Raw genomic sequence first — 20081 nt, 5'->3', positions numbered from 1 at the left:
ATATTACAAAAAAAGATAGTCTAGAAAACACATATAGAAAAAAATTCAACCTCCCTAGGTCTACATATTAAGTTTAATGAATGCAACAAATTAAAATATAATTGTTAATACTACAGTAAAATTGGAAAAGAATTCAGAAGTATGCACAAATGTTAACCATGCTAAGAAATCATCATTTAAAACACCGAAAACCCATATTCCCAGATAAGTTAAACACAGCATCTCTTCTTATTGGTGGAAAACTAGAAGCCACTTAAAATTTAATAACAGAGAAATGGTCAAATAAATAAAGTATTCTTTATCTATGTGCCCAATGTTAAACTATGAAAAAGGCAGAATACATAATTTTAAGTTAACATAATACTTTTAAAAATGTTAGCTTTGAAAGGTAATGTGGCAGTATTTAATCATAATTTAAAAGATCCCTTGCCCACTGCTTTCACTTCTAGATATCTATTCTATGAAGCATGTGCACAAAGGTGTATATACAATATATATGCTGCTTGTAGGAATATTTACTTTAATTTTTATTTAACTTTTAAATTTATCTATATTGTTGGAAGTATTACAAATGTTCCTTTTTTCCCCCATTGACTCCCTCCACCTCACACCCACCCCTCTCAGGCCTTCACCACACTATTGTCTGTGTCCATGGGCTATGCATATATGCATATAAGTTCCTCAGTTAATCTCATTCCATCCACCTTTCACCCCCTCCTTTCCTCTGAAATTCATCAGTCTGTTTCATGCTTCTATGTCTCTGGATCTATTTTGATCATCAGTTTATTTTGTTCATTTGATCCCCCATATGAGTGAGATCATGTGATACTTGTCTTTCTCTGACTGGCCTATTTCTCTTAGCATATTACTCCCCAGGTCCCTCCATGCTGTCTCCTTTTTTTTTTACAGCTGCATTGTATTCCATGGTGTAAATGTACCATAGCTTTTTTTATCCACTCATCTACTGATTTGCCCACTTATTTTCATCTTCAGCCAACATTTATTGTGATTGTGGCCTCCATCTATGTTGGGCTCTGTGCTCCAGACTCAGAGATACAGCTCTGAGTGAACCTTCAACCAAAAGATCTCCTTTGAGCCGCTGTTGCCCACCAGACCCTCTGCAGCAATCTCAGATCACCCCTGCCGAGCATAAGTTCACAGATGAAGAATGTGGATCTCAGTGTTGGGGGCAGGGGGGTGACAGGCACCAAACACTCAGCAAGTGGTTGCACGAGATGCAACTCAGGCCTCCTGACTCCAAATCCCCCGCCTTTTCCCTGACATCGTGCAATGTCACCGATGCCTTATCCATTTCCAGTTATTACTCAGGGCCTCATGAAGCACAATGCAGAGGGCCGAATTCAGAACATCTGCCTCCTGGACAGTCTGAATAACTCAAAGCAGGTGACTGCAGGGATGGTGGCCTGGCTAATCGGTGGTAGCATGAGCCTCCAGCAGCAGCAAGAAGGCAGGTGAGACCCTGAACCCCATCCCTAGCCCTGGGACTCTTTACAGAGCCATGGGTCAGAAGGCAGGGCTAGAGAATGGAAGTTCAAGGACTGGGACGAGGGGAGATTGGAAGGAGATGTAAGGCCCAGTAGAAGGATGACCAGGATGGAGGGGGGGTATTTGGGAAGGCAGCACAGCAGAGTAATTAAAAGCGAAGGCTTGGGAGTAAACGTTTCCTCATTTAAACCCTGGCTCTGCCATCAACCTTGGGGAAATTACTGGCCCATTCTGGCCTCATCTATAACCCTGGTACCCAGAGCACAGCCTGGATAAACATCTGGGGTGCCAAAGGAACCGAGGACTAGAGTCAGACATCTGAACCCCACTCTATTGCTTGCTAGCTGTGTGACTCTGGGCAAGGCATTTGAGCTCTCTAAGCTTCAGCCTTGAGTCCTCATCAATGAAATGGGCAGAATAATTGTCCCTGCCGCTGGGAGTTTGGGGAAGTTTTCTCTGCTGCACATGGTGGATGCCTAGCCATCAGTAGCTACAATTAAACTCACAGAATTGGGCCTGTCCTGCTCACCTCCATTTTCACGCCTTCCTCTTGACGGATGCAGGCCTCCCCAGCTTCCCAGTCTCAAAGATGCTCACATACACCTGCTGTGCCTGGAGCTCACTACTCTCTGACTCGAATCCTTCATTCTCTCCATTTTAATGAGCACCAATACTCCCCAGCAGGGTTTTTCTTGATGGGCGCAGCCATGATCACCTCCCTTCACCCATTCCTTAAACAATTGTTACAAATATTCATTGAGCACCTACTATGTACCAGGACCTAGGCTGGGTACTGAGAATACACCTATAAACCAGACATATAGTCACTGCCTTTGGGGATCTAAATCCTACTTAGTGAGATAGGCCACAAAAGTAAATAACTAATTTCAGGTGAAAGAAGATGTGGAGAAGACAAATATATCAAGGTGAAGGGTGAGAGTGAGGGAGCTGATCAGGAGGATCTGTCTATAGAGGTAACCCTGCCCAGCTGGTGTGGCTCAGTGGCTGAGCATTGATCTATGAACCAGGGGGTCATAGTTTGATTCCCAGTCAGGGCCCATGTCCGGGTTGTGGGTTCCATCCCCAATATGGGGCATGCAGGAGGCAGCTGATCAATGATTCCATCTCATCATTGATGTTTCTCTCTCTCTCTCTCTCTCTCTCTCTTCCTCTCACTCTCTCCCATTTCCTTCCTCTCTGAAATCAATTTAAAAAGAAAAAAAGAGATAACCTTAGATAGAAACCTGAATGAAGAAGCAAGTAACATGAGGGACATGGGTAGCAGGAAGTGGAAAGACCCTGAGGTAGGAAGGAAATTGATGTTTGAAAAAAGAACAAGTCCCATGTGGCTGGGTGAGCAAGATGGCAGCCGAGGCCAGGCACTGAAGGTCAAAAGGGCTGTGGTGGGTAGTTTGGATTTTATTCCAAGAGCAGCGAGAAACCAGTGGAGAATGTTGAGTGAGAGGGGAGTTAGGTCCCTTTGGCTGCCACATGGAGAACGGTCATAGAGAGGCCAAGATCAGGACCGGGAGCCCAGAAGAACTACAGTATCTCCAGACAGGAAGAGATGGTAACCTGGACCAGGTAAAATCGACAGAGGTGGTGGGAAGTGGCCAAACTCAGGATGTATTTTGCAAGCAGACACAACATGATTTGCTGATGGTGTGAACGTGGAAATGAGGGATGGAGAGAATCAAAGACAGTTCCTGGGGTTTGGGCCTGGGCAACCTGGGGAGGTGGTGGAGCCATCTACTGAGTGGGGAGGCTTGGTGTGAGAACAGGCCTAGGGTCTGGGTCTGCAGTTGGTTATGGGCTACACAAACCAATATGACAGTGTGGAACTGCGAGGGCACTCTGGGACAGCTTGCAGCCTAGGGCCCCTGTAGGTGGCTCTTGCCCTCAGAGCATCTAAAAAAGGCTCTGACTCCAAATGCACTGCCAGGCCCTTTTTATAGACAAACCAGCCTTGTTTGTCAGCCCAAGGCCTTGATGTCTGAGGTCCCTCACCCTCACTGGATCTCTGTTCTTTCCTTGTGTAGCGCCAACATCACCAATATTCAGCTGGACTATGGCAGGATCCAGATGTCTGTCCCTAAGGAGTGGTTCTCAGCAAACATCTCACTTGAATTTGACATTGACTTGAGAGTGTAAGTCATGCAGAAGCAGGTGTAGGAGGTGCTCCTCCTCCTCACTGGGAACCAGGGAGTTGGGGGAGGGGGGCCGGGAGGGAATTTGGCAACCTGTGGAACACAGATCTTTCTGGCCCCAACCTGGTTTCAAATCTTGGTTTCCAAATTCACTCACTGTGTGACCTTGGGCAAGTCACTTCATGTCTCTGAGCCTTGGTTCCTTCAGCTGAAATGTGGATGGCAATCACTGGTCGGTGGAGGCAGATCATTTGCTCATTTAAATCTCTGTGAATTCACTACACTGACTTAAAAAAAGAGAAGCACTGTATCTCATCACCTTTCTCTTCTGTTCAAACTGTCCTTTAACATCTACTGCCTCAAGGAAAGGGAGGCTGCAGCTCAACAGTAAAAACATAAAAATTAAGTAAACTCTCAACCTTTGAATTTCCAAAGGCCCCTAATCTGCTCTATTAAAAGGATTTTCAGAAGCCACTCTGGCTAATAGCAGTCTCCTCCTTAACCACTGAGCACAAGATTTAACACCCGGCAACGTGGAGCCCCACTGGGCTGGTTTGTTGATAAGGACTCAGAGTGTAGACAGTGCCATCCACACGGAGAGCCACTCTTCGTGTTGGCTGCTTCCACCTCCTGCCTTTTCTCTGTCTCCTGCCATTTGCCCTCTTCCTCCCTCTCTCATCTTCAGGAGGCCCTTCAAAAACAAGACTGCAACGACACATGCACGCATGAACCTCTCTGTGGAGTTCTGGCTGGAGAAAGATGAGTTTGGCCGGAGGGATCTGGCAATAGGCAATTGCCGCGTGGAGCCCAGCAGCGTCCACACAACAGTTCTAACTGAGTAAGGTCCTAGCTGCCCCTCCCCAGGGCTGGGCCCCTTCCTGACTAGCCGTGGCTGGCCCTAGCTTCCTGACATGTCTCCACCACCTCCTGGACGGACCCCAAACACATCTCACCCTTTCCCCAGGATCTGTTCCTTCTCCTGTGTCCCCTCCCAGTGATGGCCCTGCCACCTTCCCGGAAAGAAACCAGACTCTTCCTCCTCCTCACTCCCTGCAGCCCATCTTCACCGGCTCCCAACAGTGACTTCCTGGCAGCCCCCACTGCTCCCTGCTCTCCATCCTTCTCTCCATCCTTCACTGTGCAGCCCATGGTCCACTTCCCATTGCAGGAGCCTCCTCCGACTTACCTTGACTGTACCTCACCTCCTTCACTCCATTCTCCTCCTGCAGCAGAAGTAACTTTCTAGCACAAGAATCTAGTCATGCACCCCAGCCACTGCCTCAAACCTTCCAGTGGTTCTCCAATGGCCTCGGTATGCAGAGCAAACTCCTGGATGTCACTCAAGGCCCTACTTGTCCTCTCCCCTGCCCCACCCTGCAGCCTTTTACCCCATAGTCTCTCTCAAGGACCCACCCCTTCATCAGCACACCATTTATTTTCACACCACCGTGCTTTTGCACATGCAGATCCTTTTGCTGGGATGCCCTTCCTTCTCTAAAGCTCCTCTTCACCACTCATTCGCTCAACAAATATTTACTGAGAACTTACTATTTGCCAGGCACATCATGCTTCATGCTAGTGATACAGTAGTGAACAAGACATAAAAAAAAAAGCTAAAGGAAGATCTATACATTGGCTGACCAAGTCTGTCAACCTCAACAGACTATGAGTCCCTCGAGGGCAAGAGTTCTCTCTGATTTCTCCATGTGGGTCCAGAATGCTGAAAGCAACAAAGTTCTCAGTGGGTGTCCATTCATTTACTCATCAGACATTCACTGAGTCCCTAGATCATACCAGACATTCACCGAGAGGACAGGGCAGGGAAAAGACTTGTGGACTCTGTAGCTCACTGACCCGAATCTAATCTAACCTACACTTACGAGCTGTGTGACCTTGGACAAGTCGCCTCTCTGAATTGCTCCTTTGCTGCTGTCAATGATGCTTCTTGTAGAGGCCTAGCAACAGATGACATAACGGTGTAAGGTATACTCAATATACTGCACCTAGTCATGGTTTGCCTGTATTTATCTATTCTGTACATCTACCTCTCTTTCTAGAGATCTCTCAGCAAAGGTAAAACATTTTGTCCGCAATTTTAGACAAAATCTGGAAAAAGTTATCCCACATCTAATAGAAGATCAGGTAAGTTTGAGAAAAATATGTTTGCCTTGGGCATCCTTCAGTCCGAGGGTCTGGGCATATATATTGGCAGTTTAGCAAAGAGTTTCAAATCTTGGGATTTAGAATCTGAAAGATCTCAATTAAAATGTTCAATTTTGCCCTCTACTGACTGTGTGTCCTTGGGCAAGTGACTTAGACTCCCTGGGCCTCGGTTTCCCATCTGTAGCGTGGGAACCGCCGCAGTCCCTATTTCATAAAGATGTCGTGAGGATTCAGGGGGATGAAACATGGAAGTGTTGTGTATGGCACCCAGCATGCAGTTGGCACTCAATACAAGGAAGCTAAGCCACTCTTGCCACGATTCCATGTGGAAGGAAATCCAGTAGAGTCTAAGCTTCCAACACAGGCCCTGTCGTTTTCTTTTCCCCGTCCCGGATCTGACCCTTCTCTCTGTGCTGGTGGTGCAGGTATGCCCTCTAATTGGTGAAATCCTCAGGCAGCTGGATGTGAAACTGCTGAAAAGCCTCATGGGTGAGTGTCTGTATCCATCCAGGGAGGACGCAGGATGGAAAAATGGCTGGAAGAGCTGCCCCACTGGGGCCCCCAGTGAGGCCTGTTGAGGGAGCAGTGTCTGCACACGCTCTGAGAACACTTAGAGGAGACCACATTCCTGCCCTCAAGAGAGCTGGGACAGCAGAGGGCACTCCTACAAGCAGGCTGGGCCCCACTAAGTCACCTAAACCTCCACATTACCAGAAACTGTAGCTCTTCCATTCAGTCCTTTAGGGAGCACTGGCCCCACCCCAAACCTGAGACCACACACTCCAGTTGCAGATTAAACAGGTATAGTCCCCACCCTCATGGAGCTCACAGTCTAGTGAGTGATTGACAACAAGAGCAAATAATCAGATATCATTTGGAAAGAGTTGTAATGGGAATGCTCTGGGCACAGGCCCTTGGCTGGCATGGGTGGATGAGTTTTCTTCCCTGTGCACCTGGGGTTGGAGGAGCGGACAAGCTGGTGACTGACACCAACTCTTCTCCTTACAGAATAGCCTTCTGCTCGTGAACTCAACCAGCTGTGTGTCAGCCAACCCTCCCCAGGCCAGGCTTGAGTGTCCAGCTGCCTATTGATCGGAAAGAGATTCTACCTCTTGTAACCTTAAGTCTCCCTTAGAGTGGGGCTTCCACTGCCCCCAAAACTTTACACAAACTCCATGGATACCCTGTCCTCCCCCATAATAAATTGCAGCACTTAAGGGTGCAGAGATCCCCTGACAGAGCCCTGAGTTTGGATTCCAGAAGTGAAGGCCCGGTGAAGGCTTTTCCTGAGACTAAATATGCCTGGGTTTGCTCATCAACCCAGAAATACCAGAGATAACACTCTTCCTGTGTTTTGCATCCAGAAGACCATCCATAGATGTGCTCTTCAGTGCAGGGAGCGGGGGGGGTCTTATTAAGATTTCCCATGCCTTCATTCATTTAAACCCATACTTACTGAGCACCTACTGTGTGCCAAGCACTTTGCTGAGCTCCAAGGGAGTATAGAAAAAAAGTGACAGAGTAGAAAAGCATAAACATCTGTTGGCATCGAACAGATCTGAGTTCAGATTTAATTCAGCCCAACGAGAAGTTCCATGAGGGTATGGACCATGTGCATCAGGGTGACCAGTGACCCCCCAGCTACCAGCAGAGGGCTGACACAGAGTGTAAGCTCAGCCAATATCTGGGGTTAAATGAGTGAGCGAGTCCTGGTCTTAGGACTCGCTAGCTGCGTTTGGGACAAGGCACTTTACCTCTTGGTCTTCTTCACTTGCAAACTGGGAGTAGAAAGCCTACAGGGTGTGGGGCAATAGGAGCCTTCACACTGCTGGTAGGAGGGAGGTTGTACCACCACTTTATAAAACTTGGTGGCAGCACCTCCTAATGTGCAACGTATAACATGGCAATTCCACTCCTAGGTCTGTGCTCAACAGAAACATGTGCTTGTGGGCACCACAAGACATGTACAAGATTACTCATAGCAACAGTGGTCATATTGGCCCCAAAGTAAAAAACAAACAAACAAACGCTAAATGCCCATCAAAAGAATGCATAAACAGGAGATCTTGTGGGGTAGTCACCCAGCAGAATGCTCTACAGTAATGACAATGACCTGAAAAAGTACACGGCGACATAGATGCATCACACACACCTAAGGGAACCAGACACAAAAGAGCTCATGTTGCATCTCCCATTTACGTGAAGCCAAAATAGCAAAACTAATCTATGCTGTTCAAGGTCAAGATACTGGTTACCCATGGGGAGTGGCTGAGCGACTGGGAGGGGCTCAAGCGAGGCAACGTTCTGTTTCTGGATCTGAGTGCTGATTATGGGGAGGGTGTTCAGTTTGTGATCATTCGTTGAGCTATTCGCTGATGTGCATTTTTCTTATTTAGGTTATACTTTAACAAAAAATTTATAAATAAAATTATTGACCATGCAGGATGTTTGTCAGAGTACATGAAAAGCTGTTTGCAGGATGTTTACCATATGCTAAGTCCATAGGGTACGCTTATTTAATGTCATTTAATTCATTGTTAATTATTTGATTAATGACTGTTAATTCTTCCATAGGGTACGCTTATTTAATGTCATTTACTTCATTTTTATTTGATTAATGTCTATTCAGTTATTAAATATGAATTCCCACCCTCCTCCACCTGAGGATAGTAAAAGCCTACTGAGAAATCAAAGGGAAATAACACACCTATTAATAATAGTGGCACACACATGTTAAGCTCTTGGCATGTGCCAAGCCTGGTGCCAGATGCTCACATCAGCATTTCACCAAATTCTTACAGCAACCCATGAACTACTATTCTATTTTACCCGTAAGGACATAGAGACTCAGAGAGAGAAAGCCACTTGCTCAAGGTCATATAGTGATGAAATGACCAAGTTGACTGCACTCAGGCAGCCAGACTCTGGAGCCCATACTCTTGACCACTGTGAAGTCCCCATCCAATCTCCCCTCCCTCCCTTCTAACATCAGCCCCCCAAACACACACACACACACACACACACACACACACACACACACACGGGAATGTGACGAAATATGCGTTCAGCTGAATTGAGAAGCTCAAATAAGGAAGTGTCAACATCTCAGAGATGAGAACAGGGCAAGAGAGACTCATGTCCCCATCTTTCAATTCAGACTCCCTAATCCGAAATGCTTCATCGGGGATTTGCAACCCTAAACGCCCATGTTCACACAGATGAATCCCCTTGAAGGCCTTGAGGTTGTGGGTTCTTCCTGTTCATGATTAAAGAGCAAACATGGGAGGGGTGGGCCCATCCTCCAATGAGGTTGCCTGGTCCCTTGGCCAACTTGGCTGTAGTCTGCCTTCCTCCTGACCCCTCCAGGGGTGGCCGGGGACCTTCTTCCTCAAGGGACCTCCTCCCATTTCTTGCATTGTTTTCATTTGAAGGTTCCCAGAGCTGTGGACACATTGTGTGTTCTAGAAGAGCTTGTTGCACAATGGACCTTTGTTATGAGACTGGGGTCTGGAGTGGAGGGTGATTTAAGCAGAAATTCAGCCCCAAATTCTCAGAAATTATCTGTGCCCATAGCTTCAGGCCCTTCCGTTGCAGAGGTCTGACTCTGTGTCAGCTATAGGGCCACACACTGCATTTGTTTCCCCATTTAACCCTATCCGCAGCCCCGGAGGTAGGTGCCGCCAGCTCCCTGTTGCAGGCAAGGAAACCGAGGCTGGCAGAGGAGAAGCTCTTGCCCGCAGTCGTCAGCTAAGCCGGGTTTAGAACTCAGCGCTGTCTGATTTCTCAGCACTTTCTGAACTGAAGACTGTGATACAAACTTGCTCTTGAAGTTACAAACACTAAAGCCAGACAGCCCCGGTGCGGTCTGAGTTCACTCCTTCCTGGCTAAGTGACCTGGGCAGCTGACTGTCCTCCCTGAGCCTTAGTGTCCCCACAGTTGTTAGAAATGGTATAAAGTTCTAGTGTCCCGTGAAAAGCTATTATTATTATTATTATTATTATTATTAGCTATAAATGTAAGAGGGAAGATTAATCTTCAAGGTAAGTGCAACTTGCCTTAAGCAAAAATATATTTTCTCATCGAAGTTGGGGCACGTAACTCCCCGTGAACCCTGTTTGCCCTCTATCCCCTAACAAAACCACTGGGGCTCCCAAGGCCACCTGAAGATCCCCCTCAAACTCAGCCCCCACCTGATCTTGCTCCGGGAACAGAACCAACGTCCCGACACTCCCAGGTTTTGGAGAATAGGCCGTGGGTGGATCAGAGCCCCTTGAGAAGATTAACTCTGCCCTTTAGAAATGGACCTCTCGGTTCACAAAACACCACCAAGAAAGGCTCACAACCACAACCACAACCACAACCACATCAGATACGTAGGAAGAAGAGGGCACCACCTACAGTTTCTGAGAAACACGTTGGGAAGGCGTTGACGTCACCAATGTGGAAAACACTGACTTGAAGTGCCAGCAGCGTGTCCTTCCACGTTGCCTGATGCCCCACGACCCTTGCCCTGCTTGGGGCAATGGAACAGGCAGCACCTTGGCTTCAAGGAGGGGCAACCTCAGAAGCAGAGAGAAGGCTTTTGAGTTTCCAGCACCCGGGCCTTTGACAAAGCAGTAGTGACATAGGACAGACCAGTGCTCACCAGAGTGGGTGGGGGGCGGACGTGACTCGAAAAAGGCAGCATGAGGGTGTTTGGGGGTTGATGGAACTGTTCAACTCCCTGGTTATGATGGTGGTGACAAAGCTACATGTGCATTAAAATTTATGGAACTACACACCAAAGGATAAAAAGCCAATTTTACTGTGGGTTGATTGTTTTATATTTTTTTTCAAACCTGGACTTTTCCATTTCAAAACTCAGGGCACAGGAGACATCAAGAATAGCACATATATAATGAATTAAAGCCAGGTTTCCTGCCCCAAGACTAGAAAAGTCCCCATGTTGGGTTGGTAGAGTATGAGAGTCCAAGAGAAATTGAGAAGAACATCGTTCTGGTGGGTTCTGGGAAGTGTTTGGTGCCCTTGCTACTGCCCAGGCAAAACCTGTTATGGGGCAACCAATACCCCAAGTTGAGGTGCAGGAGTCAGGGACAGGGAACACCTGTGCCCAAATCCATCCCTTTCTGCCATCAGACATATGCAGCTTCCTTTCTTCACACCAACGTCTGTCACCTGTTCAGTAACTGGCTGGATAAGCTTGAACCAGTCCCCTTGACTTACCTGCCTCCATTTTCCTGCAGATAGCAGCAATCAGACCCAACCCAAAGAGTGGTACCCAGATAACAAAAAACGGGACCCTTTTAAGGATGGTTGATAACACACACACTCTGGAAATAATCTAGTGAGTGCTTAAATGGATAATTGAGGTCAAGCCATGGCCCTGGCCCCTTGGAGGCCTCGCTGGACTCTCACAGGAAGTGCGAGCTGTTCCAGGGAAGATCTGGCAGGAGGGAAAGCAGAGTGGCTCACTGGTGACAGGAGTGACAAGACACAGGGACAAGTTCTGACTCCACTACTCATCCACAACTCGCCCTTGTGTCCCTGGAAGTTGTCACCATCTCTGAACCTTGGTGTCCTTACCTAATATTTGAAGGACAACAATACCAACCACTTCTGAGGAAGACGAGGTTAAAGTATGGAGGACACCCAGCACATAGTAGGTGTTCAATACATGTGCATTTTCTCCTTTCTTTCTATTGCTTAATAAGGTGTTAGGTTTTGCAGGGCAAGACCTGCTCTCACTGGTCTAAGAACTTGATCTCTCTATGCCTCAGTTTTTTCATCTGTAAAACAGATTGCCAAGGTCTAAACTATGGGGACAAATGCCTTATTACTTCATTTGGGGAAGGGAAGAAGAGAGGCTAAGGTAAAAACCAGGATGCCACAGCATCCCTCAGGCCTGGGAAGCTGGAAAGACTTTCCCAGGATATGAGACTCTCCCATGAAATTTCATGACAGCATGAAATTGACAGATGTGGGAAAGCAAGTCAGTAAGCGTAGAGCACAGTGACTCAGAGAAAGGACTGGAGTGTGAATGCCTCAGCCCCACGTCCACTGTACGACTCTGCACGTGTCAAGTCACACTCTGAGCCTCAGTTTCCCCTGTGACAATGGGAGTACTCGTTCCCACCTCACACAAGCTGTGAGGATTCATGAGATGCTGCCTGTGAAAAACAACGTGGTCCTGGCACACAGCAAGGGCTCGGCAAGTGTTGTCTGTTGATGCCGATTTATTGTTATTGTTTTCCCATGAGTGTGTGGCTCTGGGCACTTCTCCCCAGTGGGCCTCAGTTTCCTCCTCTGCAAAGGAGGAGCAGCAACCCCTCTCTCCCAGGGTTATGGTGAGAATGGAGAGCCCACAAATAAAGGGAAATCAGAAGCAATTCCAGTGGTTCTCAACCTTCCTAATGCCGCGACCCTTTAATACAGTTCCTCATGTTGTGGTGACCCCCAATTTCATTGTTACAAATTGAACATAATTAAAGTGTAGTGATTAATCACCAAAACAATATGTAATTATATATGTGTTTTCCGATGGTTTTAGGCGACCCCTGTGAAAGGGTCGCAACCCACAGGTTGAGAACCACTGAATTAGACTGTTTTTGACACTTTAAGAACAAGATTCTTCTAGTTGGAGAAAAAGAACTGGACTAGGATGGAAAAGGGCCTAGATGTGAGAAGGCTGGTGCTTTCTCCCCGTGTTCCAAATTTGATCGTCCAGGTCACCTTGGAACGTGGGTCCCTAGCCTCAGCCCCGCTCAGGAAACCATGAAGTCTTGAGTAACATCCCCATCTCAGGTTTTTCTCTGTTTAACTTGTTAACCAAATGGCTTAACTGACCCACTTACTAATATGATTGGCAATTATTTACTTTGGAGAGCCCTGAAAGACACCACCAGATTGCAGAATTCTGAATTCTCTAGAAACCCATCATCCGATTGCACGTTTCCTTGTTGCCACGCTATAAAAGGGGCTGCCTCCCTGGCAGGAGCAAGCAGAAGAGGGAAGAGGAGACCAGGACAGCCACCAGAACCTCTGAGAAGCCCAGGTGAGACCGGCCCGTTCTGCTCCTGCTCTGTGGCCCTGAGTGGCAGGGGTGCCAGGCTCTTTGCTGTGGGGTGGGCACTGGCTGACTGCACTTAGGATCACTCATTGGGGGTCTTCTTAAAGGAAACAGGACTGGCCATTTTCATGAGGATGGCCAGTCATTCTGCTTCTCAAGGAAACCAGTAATGTCAATATAGAAGCATTTGCATGTAGAAAAGGGAATTCGATGGTGATGGGAGGCACGTGACTGTAGGTGTACACTGCTGAAATCTCCCGTGGGCTCGCTCTTCATATCCTAAGTCAAAATCTCTATGGCTCAAGTGCGACCTTGAGGCTATCACTACCCTTCTCTGGTCCCCTGATTCTCCTTGTGAAATGAAGACTTCGAATGGCCCAGGATTTCCCCAGCACTGGTCTGGATGAGATGGTGGCTATGACCGTATGCTCTCTGATAGTCTGTGACTTGCAAGGGCTTCCACAAACCATCGCAGGCTGGACCCGGACCAAAAGATTTAAGGAGGAGGATGGCAAAGCAGTTCAGTTCCTCAGCTACTTGGCATGCTTAAGTTTTTCATTTGCTTTGTCTAAAGAGTTGGAACTAGTGGCAATGATTCAATCCATTGCAAGCAAGCCAATTAGAGAGTAAATCTGAGGGCACTTAATTTAAACAGAAGTCTCTGGGTCAGACAGATCTGACTTCAAATCTTGTCCTCAGGTGTACTTGTGACCTTGGGGGAAGTCACCTAAACTCACTAGACCCCCGTTTTCTCACCTGAGCAATGCAGATGATTAGTGCCACATCTTAGGTTGTGGTTAAGATGAAAAAGTTACCGAGTGTGGAGAGCTCAGCCCGATGCCTGGCACAGAGGAAATGCTGAGTAGTGTCAGCTATTGCTATTCTCTCCCCGGTGTTCTGAGGGCCAGTGGTGGGTGGTGGATAAATTTCTCTCTGGTATCCATGCCACAGTGGGCCTGTCATTCTGTCCACAGATACCAAGGAGAGAAGATGTTTCAAATTGGGGGCCTCATTGTCTTCTGTGGGCTGCTGACCCAGACCACAGCCCTGTTGGACGCCCTGCCCTTGCCCTTGGGTCAGGCCCAACCCTTGCCTCTGACTCCAGCCCTGGCCTCAAGTCCCACAGATCTTGCTGGAAGCCTGACAAGTGGTAAGTGCGAGTCTATGACAATCTCCTTCAGGTGGGGTGTGTGTGTGTGTGTGTGTGTGTGTGTGTGTGTCTGTCTGTCCAACCATGGAGGGAAGGAATGAATGGGGAAGAGAGGCTGAGGATCTGAAATAGTCAGATCTGACCCCTAAGAACCCCTATACCCATTTCCAGCTCTCAGCAATGGCCTGCTCTCTGGGGGTCTGTTGGATAGTCTCACAAACCTTCCACTCTTGGACATTCTGAAGACTGAAGGAGGCAATTCTGGTGGCCTGATTGGTGGCCTGCTTGGGAGAGTGACTTCAGTGATCCCTCTCCTGGACAACATCCTTGAGTGAGTAGCCCTAAAGTAGGGCCTTGGTCCCCATCAGAGACCAAGGTGATCTGTCTACCCCAGGCAGTGGCCCTGAAGGAGGGAGATGAGTGGACTGAACATGAGGCCAGGACTCAGTCTGAGACCCTTCTCATAGTCTGGCAGGGAACACCAGTCCTCTTGAACCAGCAATTACACTCAGTCCTAAAGCATATCCTGAGTCCCCAGCATCATCTGTAATCCTCACGACAACCCTCTGAGATTGATTTAATAATCCCCACTTTGCAGAGAGAAAAATTGAAGCTAGAGGGATGCAGAGTGAGAGATCTGACTCTAATTTACTTAATTCCAAAGTCAAGGTGTTTCCCACTACGTGGTGGTAATTTTGTTTCACCTTTGGAATCCCTTAGAACACAGGTGGCCTTTGATGTAAGCAAGAAAGTGTAACCACTCTCCTCAATGATATCATCAATGTGATGTCCATGGAATGATTTCATATGGGTTTCCCATGAAACATTTGAGAGCTCGCTAAGCAAGAAGGAATAGTGGAAAGCTTAATGCAATGAGCTGGCAGAGCCTGGGTCCTTGATAGGGCTGGATTAAAGCAATTTCCAAGATTCTTACCCACCCAGGTGCTTGACCCTGACTTAAAGACAGACAGATAGCCTTGTGTTTGATTTCCAAATGCACCATGTACTTGCTGGGTGACCTGGGACCAGGCACTCAGTCCCCCTGGGTTTCTCGGTCCCACTCAGTTTCTCTATCTATAAAATAAATATTATGGTATCCACAGAGGAAAGCTGTTGGGAAGACTGGAAAAGATGCAACCACCTGGCACAGTGGCTGGCTCAGAGAAGAAGCTTCCTTCCATCCTCTCTCCATTCTCCCTGACTTCCTACTGCTCAGTCTCCATGACAAACACTGTTAATTAACCTGCCACTGAAAGTCATGGCAGCATGAGTGATTCCCACTATAAACGTTTGTTAAAAACTTACTCCACTTGCCCATACAGCATCCACTCATCCACTTACCCATCCATTTGTCCATCCTTCCTTCCATCTAACCACTTACTCTTCCATGCCTCCATTCATACATTTATCTACTCACATGCTCACCATTCCATAAAGTCAACCAATATGGAGTAGCCCCTTTCTCTGTAAGGCTCTGGACTGGCATACAGAATGCACATGCGATCCAGATATAATGCAAATATAATTCAGTCTCTATCCTAGAATGCCTCACAGACTCAAATTAAGGAGAGGGCCATGGGAGTGTCAGGATCTGGCCCAGTGCAGAGATTGGGGAGGACTGATGTAACGCAGAACCCATGTGGTTTTACCACAAGACTCCTCTCCTGTCTCCCCCATCCCACCTCATGGTTAGCCCCACCTCTGAGATGGGTATGATTGGGTTAAAGGTGGTTTCTAGGTTTGGGGCTAATGTTTCTCCCTTCACCTCCTATGCAGTGTGAAAGTCACTAATCCCCAGCTGCTGGAACTTGGCCTTGTGCAGAGCCCTGATGGCCATCGTCTCTACCTCACCATCCCTCTGGGTGTGGTCCTCAATGTGAAAACGTGAGTAGGCTCCAAGTAGGGATGGGGAGGTAGCTCACCAAAGGAGACCCTGATGACCATGGGTAGCCAAAAAGGGCGGGGGCGGGGGGGGCATTGGAGTTTGACATATGCCTCCAAGTTCAGTTTGTTTGCTGTTAGGTCAGTGACCCAGAGTCGCTTGGGAAACTTACTTGACCTCTTCGAGCCTCGGTTTCCCTACTGGGAAATGAGATGAGTACAGCTGAGGATGGGGTGAGGCTGGCGTTCCTGGCAAGGAGAAAAGCCTCCGCCTCCTTGGAATGTGGTGGGTCCACTATCTCCCCTGCAGGCCCCTTGTCGGAAGTCTGTTGAAGCTGGCTGTGAAGCTCAACATCACTGCAGAAATATTAGCTGTGAGAAATGAACAGGGGAGGATCCACTTCATTCTTGGTGACTGCACTCACTCCCCCGGCAGCCTGGAACTCTCCCTGCTTGATGGGTAAGGCCAGGGGGGTGGCTTCACCTGCCCAGAGACAATAGGATGGGATGATGGATAGATGGATGGAAAGACAGAATAATGGGAGAATGGATGAGTGGGAGGATGGAAGGGTGGGAGAATGAAAGGATGAGAAGATTGATAGGAGGGAAGGAAGATGGATGGATGGATGGATGGATGGATGGGAGTAAATGGATGGATAAATAGTGACTTATCCCTTCTTAAGCTGGGCTGACCAATTTTATGCTGGATCAGCCAACAAGAAATCCAAGTTCAAGCCCCATCTACTAGAGGGAATCAGGAGAGGTGGAGGGCTTCCTGGATGAACTTGGACAGTACTTTCCCAAACTGTATATCGAGCTGCATTGCTGTTGTGGATTGATAACCCACTAAGATCATAAGTGTGAGTCCTAGTAAGAGGTAAAATAGCTACAGAGCCTACCTGGGTTACTTACTTCAGTTACTTGTCACAAGACTGAGCCATGCACAATATGGCAGGAGTTGTCCCCATCGTGGCTAACATGTACTGAACACATATATCATGCTTCACATGCATCATCTCATTGAATCCTCATGACAACTACACACTAAGCACTGATCATCCATTTATGGACCCTACAAAGTCTCATTGAATATCTGTTGTGTAATGGAACTATGTGTTTATTCTACATGTGCCACTGTGTGCACTGCTGTGCAGGGTGCCACTCCCTTTGGACAGCCCTTTGGTGTTTGCCTGTATGTGGGTGTGGATGGACGAGGCCCAGTTTCAGGAGCTTAATGCTGAGACTGTGATGGGCCCAGTGGCCCCTCAGAAAGCTTCTCCATACCAACCCCAGGCCCCTGCACTGCCCATGGCTTTTCTCTTTCAGAGTTGGCTCCCTCCCCATTCAAAACCTTGTTGACAGCCTCACTGGGGTCTTGACTAAGGTCCTTCCTGAGCTTGTGCAGCACCAGGTAAGTGGGTAAAGTGGGGGCTCTTGGCCCTGGGCTCCTAGATCTTCTCAAGCTGAAAGAGGCCCCTGGGGTGAGCTTTTCTGAGCCCTTCAGTTTGATAAGTAAATTCATTCATGTCTATGTGTCCATTGATCCATGTTTCTTCTTTCCATCCTTCAAATGCATTCATTGGTTCTTGCTCTGGGCGAGGCCCTGAGCGTGTCCACACTACAGCTGAAATGGATTGGCCTGCCCAGAGAAGCTCCCAGTCCACCCCCACTACGGCTGCAGACAGCATTCTTCCAGCCTGGGCTTGGGCACCTCCTCTAGCCAGATGTGCAGCCCTCACAGACCAGTACACCTTGTTAGAAACAGAGGTCGTGTCAGAATGAACCCTGGCTCACTGTGTGGTTGGACACTTCACGCACAGGCCTGCGGTTTCTCCTTCTGCCCAGTGGGAGTGCAAGCATATATCTGTGGGAATGCTTAGAAACAAACACTCTCAGACACGGAGAAATAATAGAAAATCTACCCCGGAGAATCCATCCTAAAATGCTGCTGCTCCCAGAGTTCCCCTCCAGGTACCACTTTGTCTAATTCCCCTCTCTCACCCTGGATCAGGTGTGCCCTCTGGTCAATTCAGTTCTTGCCAACTTGGACATGACCCTGGTGCATGACACTGCCGGTAAGTACCTGCTTCCAAGCCCTCTCCCCTGCTGCAGGAGCAGTGCCTGCCCCCAAGGAGCTCTGTCCCCACACACCATGGGACAGATAGATCCCTCCAACCTCAGCTCTCTCCAGAAATGGTTTCTTTTGCCTTGAAATATACAGAGAATGTTGAGGTATAGGCCTTGTCTCCCCGCCATCAACCCTGACACTGAAACAACGGGGCTGGTTGGCGGAAGGAGGAGCTGCCCCTGCCAAGCCCAGCCTGAGCTTGCTCAGACCTCCAGAGGTCCCGTTCCCTGGCCCTAGGCCTTGGGAGGAATGCTGAATATCCCAGACGCCTCCACACTGAGACCATCACTCAGGTCTGCGGCGGTTGTTTTCTTGTTTTCCAGATAAACTGATCCATGGGCTGACATTTGTCATCAAGGCCTAAGCCTTCCAGAAAGGGACCTGGCCTCTGCTGAGCTGTGAGTGCTGCTCCCAACTCCCCGGGATTTGGGGGCTACTGCTCTTCCCCTGGGGACAGCAGGGGGCTGTGACAGTAACATCCAAAGAGAGAGACAAACAGCCCACATTGACTGTCAGGATGTTACCCTGCATCTAGAAGGGTTCAGGAATCTGAAGAAGGGGCTGCAAGTAAATTAATAAAGAGACTAGACATGAAATATAAATATGGAAGGCATTTTGGGGAAGCCAGGGAAGCTTAGCTTTAGTAGCTGAGTTCTCCGATTCTTCAGGCCCAAGGCTTTTTATTCCCACATTTTGCCCTTTAGCAAAGCAAACACACATATCAAAGGTAAAGTTTGGTAAGCAGTAAAGTATCAGGTTGGGGGAACTGCCTTCAGCTGTTCAGCTGTTTGGCCAGTAGCAAGTAATAACATGTAGATTTTCAGGTTTGGGGAAATGCCCTCAGCTGTCTGGCAGCAGGCAATAATATGTATCTTCAGCCCTGCTGAAGCCTCAAGGTTCACCAACCTTTGATGAACTTCTTGCATTTATGACCTGCTGGAATTAGCCCCCAGCAAGCGACAAGCACAGATTTGCACAGAGAAGTCCACAGAAATGCTGACAGCGATGGAGAGACATAGTCACAACAGAAGAAACATGCCTGGCCATGGATGCACACTCACACCCAAACACATGATTATTCAGACAAAGACACACACTCTCACACCCACATTCACACATGTGCACACATATGCAAACTCGCCACACACAAGTGCTCATGGATACACAAACACACATTCACTCAAACACATGCACAAGGAGCCTCATCACCCCAGACCTGGGCTCCCTTTGTGGCTGAGACAAGACCCCTAGCCCCAGGGTCTCAGCCTCCTCCCCTTTCTCTGGAGGGTTTGGTGATGACCAATATCAACAAGAGTCAGTGACCTCATTCTGATTGGGGTCTTCTCCCAACAGAACCATTTCCTGCTGCTCAATCCACTCCCTGCCCAGCTTCCGAGGACTCACAGAAGGCTATCTATGTCCTGGACACTGTTTGGGGACCAGAGCAGCCTTTTCTCCAAGGAAACTGTTCCCTCTCCTTTCCCACTACATTCCATATTCTCACCAAATAAAATTGTTCTTTGTCTGCACAGAGTGTCTTGTCATTCCTCACCATCACTTGAGGGCTCTAGGCCTGGGTGTTTGGAGCCATAGAACAGAGTTTGTACCTTACAGCGGAGATCTTAATGGTCTTCAGCAGGACCAGGAGGTGTTCAGATGAATGTGAATTTCAGAGTGGCTACTAGAATGGGAGGACAGGAGGTTAGGGGTAGATGTAAACCTCCAGGCAAGATTACCACACAAGAAGTAAAAAGGGCAGATTTGAGAAATGTTCAGGAGGTGGACCTGGATAGGTGTAGATGAGAACAGGGGGCTCCTGTCCATGTCTCAAGTTGGGGAGCCCAAAGGTAACTGGAAATGTGGGAGGGTGAGTTGATTCCAGCAGGAAGATTATGCCTTTAGCTGTGGCCAAGCTGTACAGAAGTACTTGGGCGACCCCAAGAGAGAGTCCAGGAAACTGACAGATACACACTCCTCTTTGCTACTTGCATCTAGTATACTGGCCCCTTTTCTGTTCTCACAGCAAGAGGAAGCTAAAG

General features: G+C 48.1%; 2 protein-coding genes across 2 annotated transcripts in view; both read left to right on the top strand.

The window, feature by feature from the left end:
- The window catches only part of BPIFA3 (BPI fold containing family A, member 3), a 9008-nt gene extending 2179 nt beyond the window's left edge, over window positions 1–6829 (top strand). The window contains exons 2-7 of the mRNA XM_005879861.1: window positions 1319–1472; window positions 3546–3653; window positions 4342–4491; window positions 5711–5795; window positions 6242–6305; window positions 6825–6829. Of these exons, the coding sequence (XP_005879923.1) occupies window positions 1319–1472; window positions 3546–3653; window positions 4342–4491; window positions 5711–5795; window positions 6242–6305; window positions 6825–6829 (566 nt within the window). The remainder of the gene's footprint in view (window positions 1–1318; window positions 1473–3545; window positions 3654–4341; window positions 4492–5710; window positions 5796–6241; window positions 6306–6824) is intronic.
- Window positions 6830–12820: 5991 nt separating this feature from the next.
- Window positions 12821–19571, top strand: BPIFA1 (BPI fold containing family A, member 1). The gene is made up of 9 exons (XM_005879806.2): window positions 12821–12868; window positions 13858–14033; window positions 14205–14364; window positions 15810–15917; window positions 16225–16374; window positions 17241–17325; window positions 17926–17989; window positions 18366–18440; window positions 19396–19571. The coding sequence occupies exons 2-8, from the start codon at window positions 13874–13876 to the stop codon at window positions 18404–18406; spliced, it is 768 nt and encodes a 255-aa protein (XP_005879868.1). The 5' UTR covers window positions 12821–12868; window positions 13858–13873; the 3' UTR covers window positions 18407–18440; window positions 19396–19571.
- The last annotated feature ends 510 nt before the right edge of the window (window positions 19572–20081 follow it).

This window comes from Myotis brandtii, unplaced genomic scaffold, assembly GCF_000412655.1.
Source record: "Myotis brandtii unplaced genomic scaffold, ASM41265v1 scaffold61, whole genome shotgun sequence".
Taxonomy (NCBI): Eukaryota; Metazoa; Chordata; class Mammalia; order Chiroptera; family Vespertilionidae; genus Myotis; species Myotis brandtii.
The sequence above is the reverse complement of the archived record's forward strand: the minus strand, read 5'-3'. Positions and strand labels throughout refer to the sequence as shown.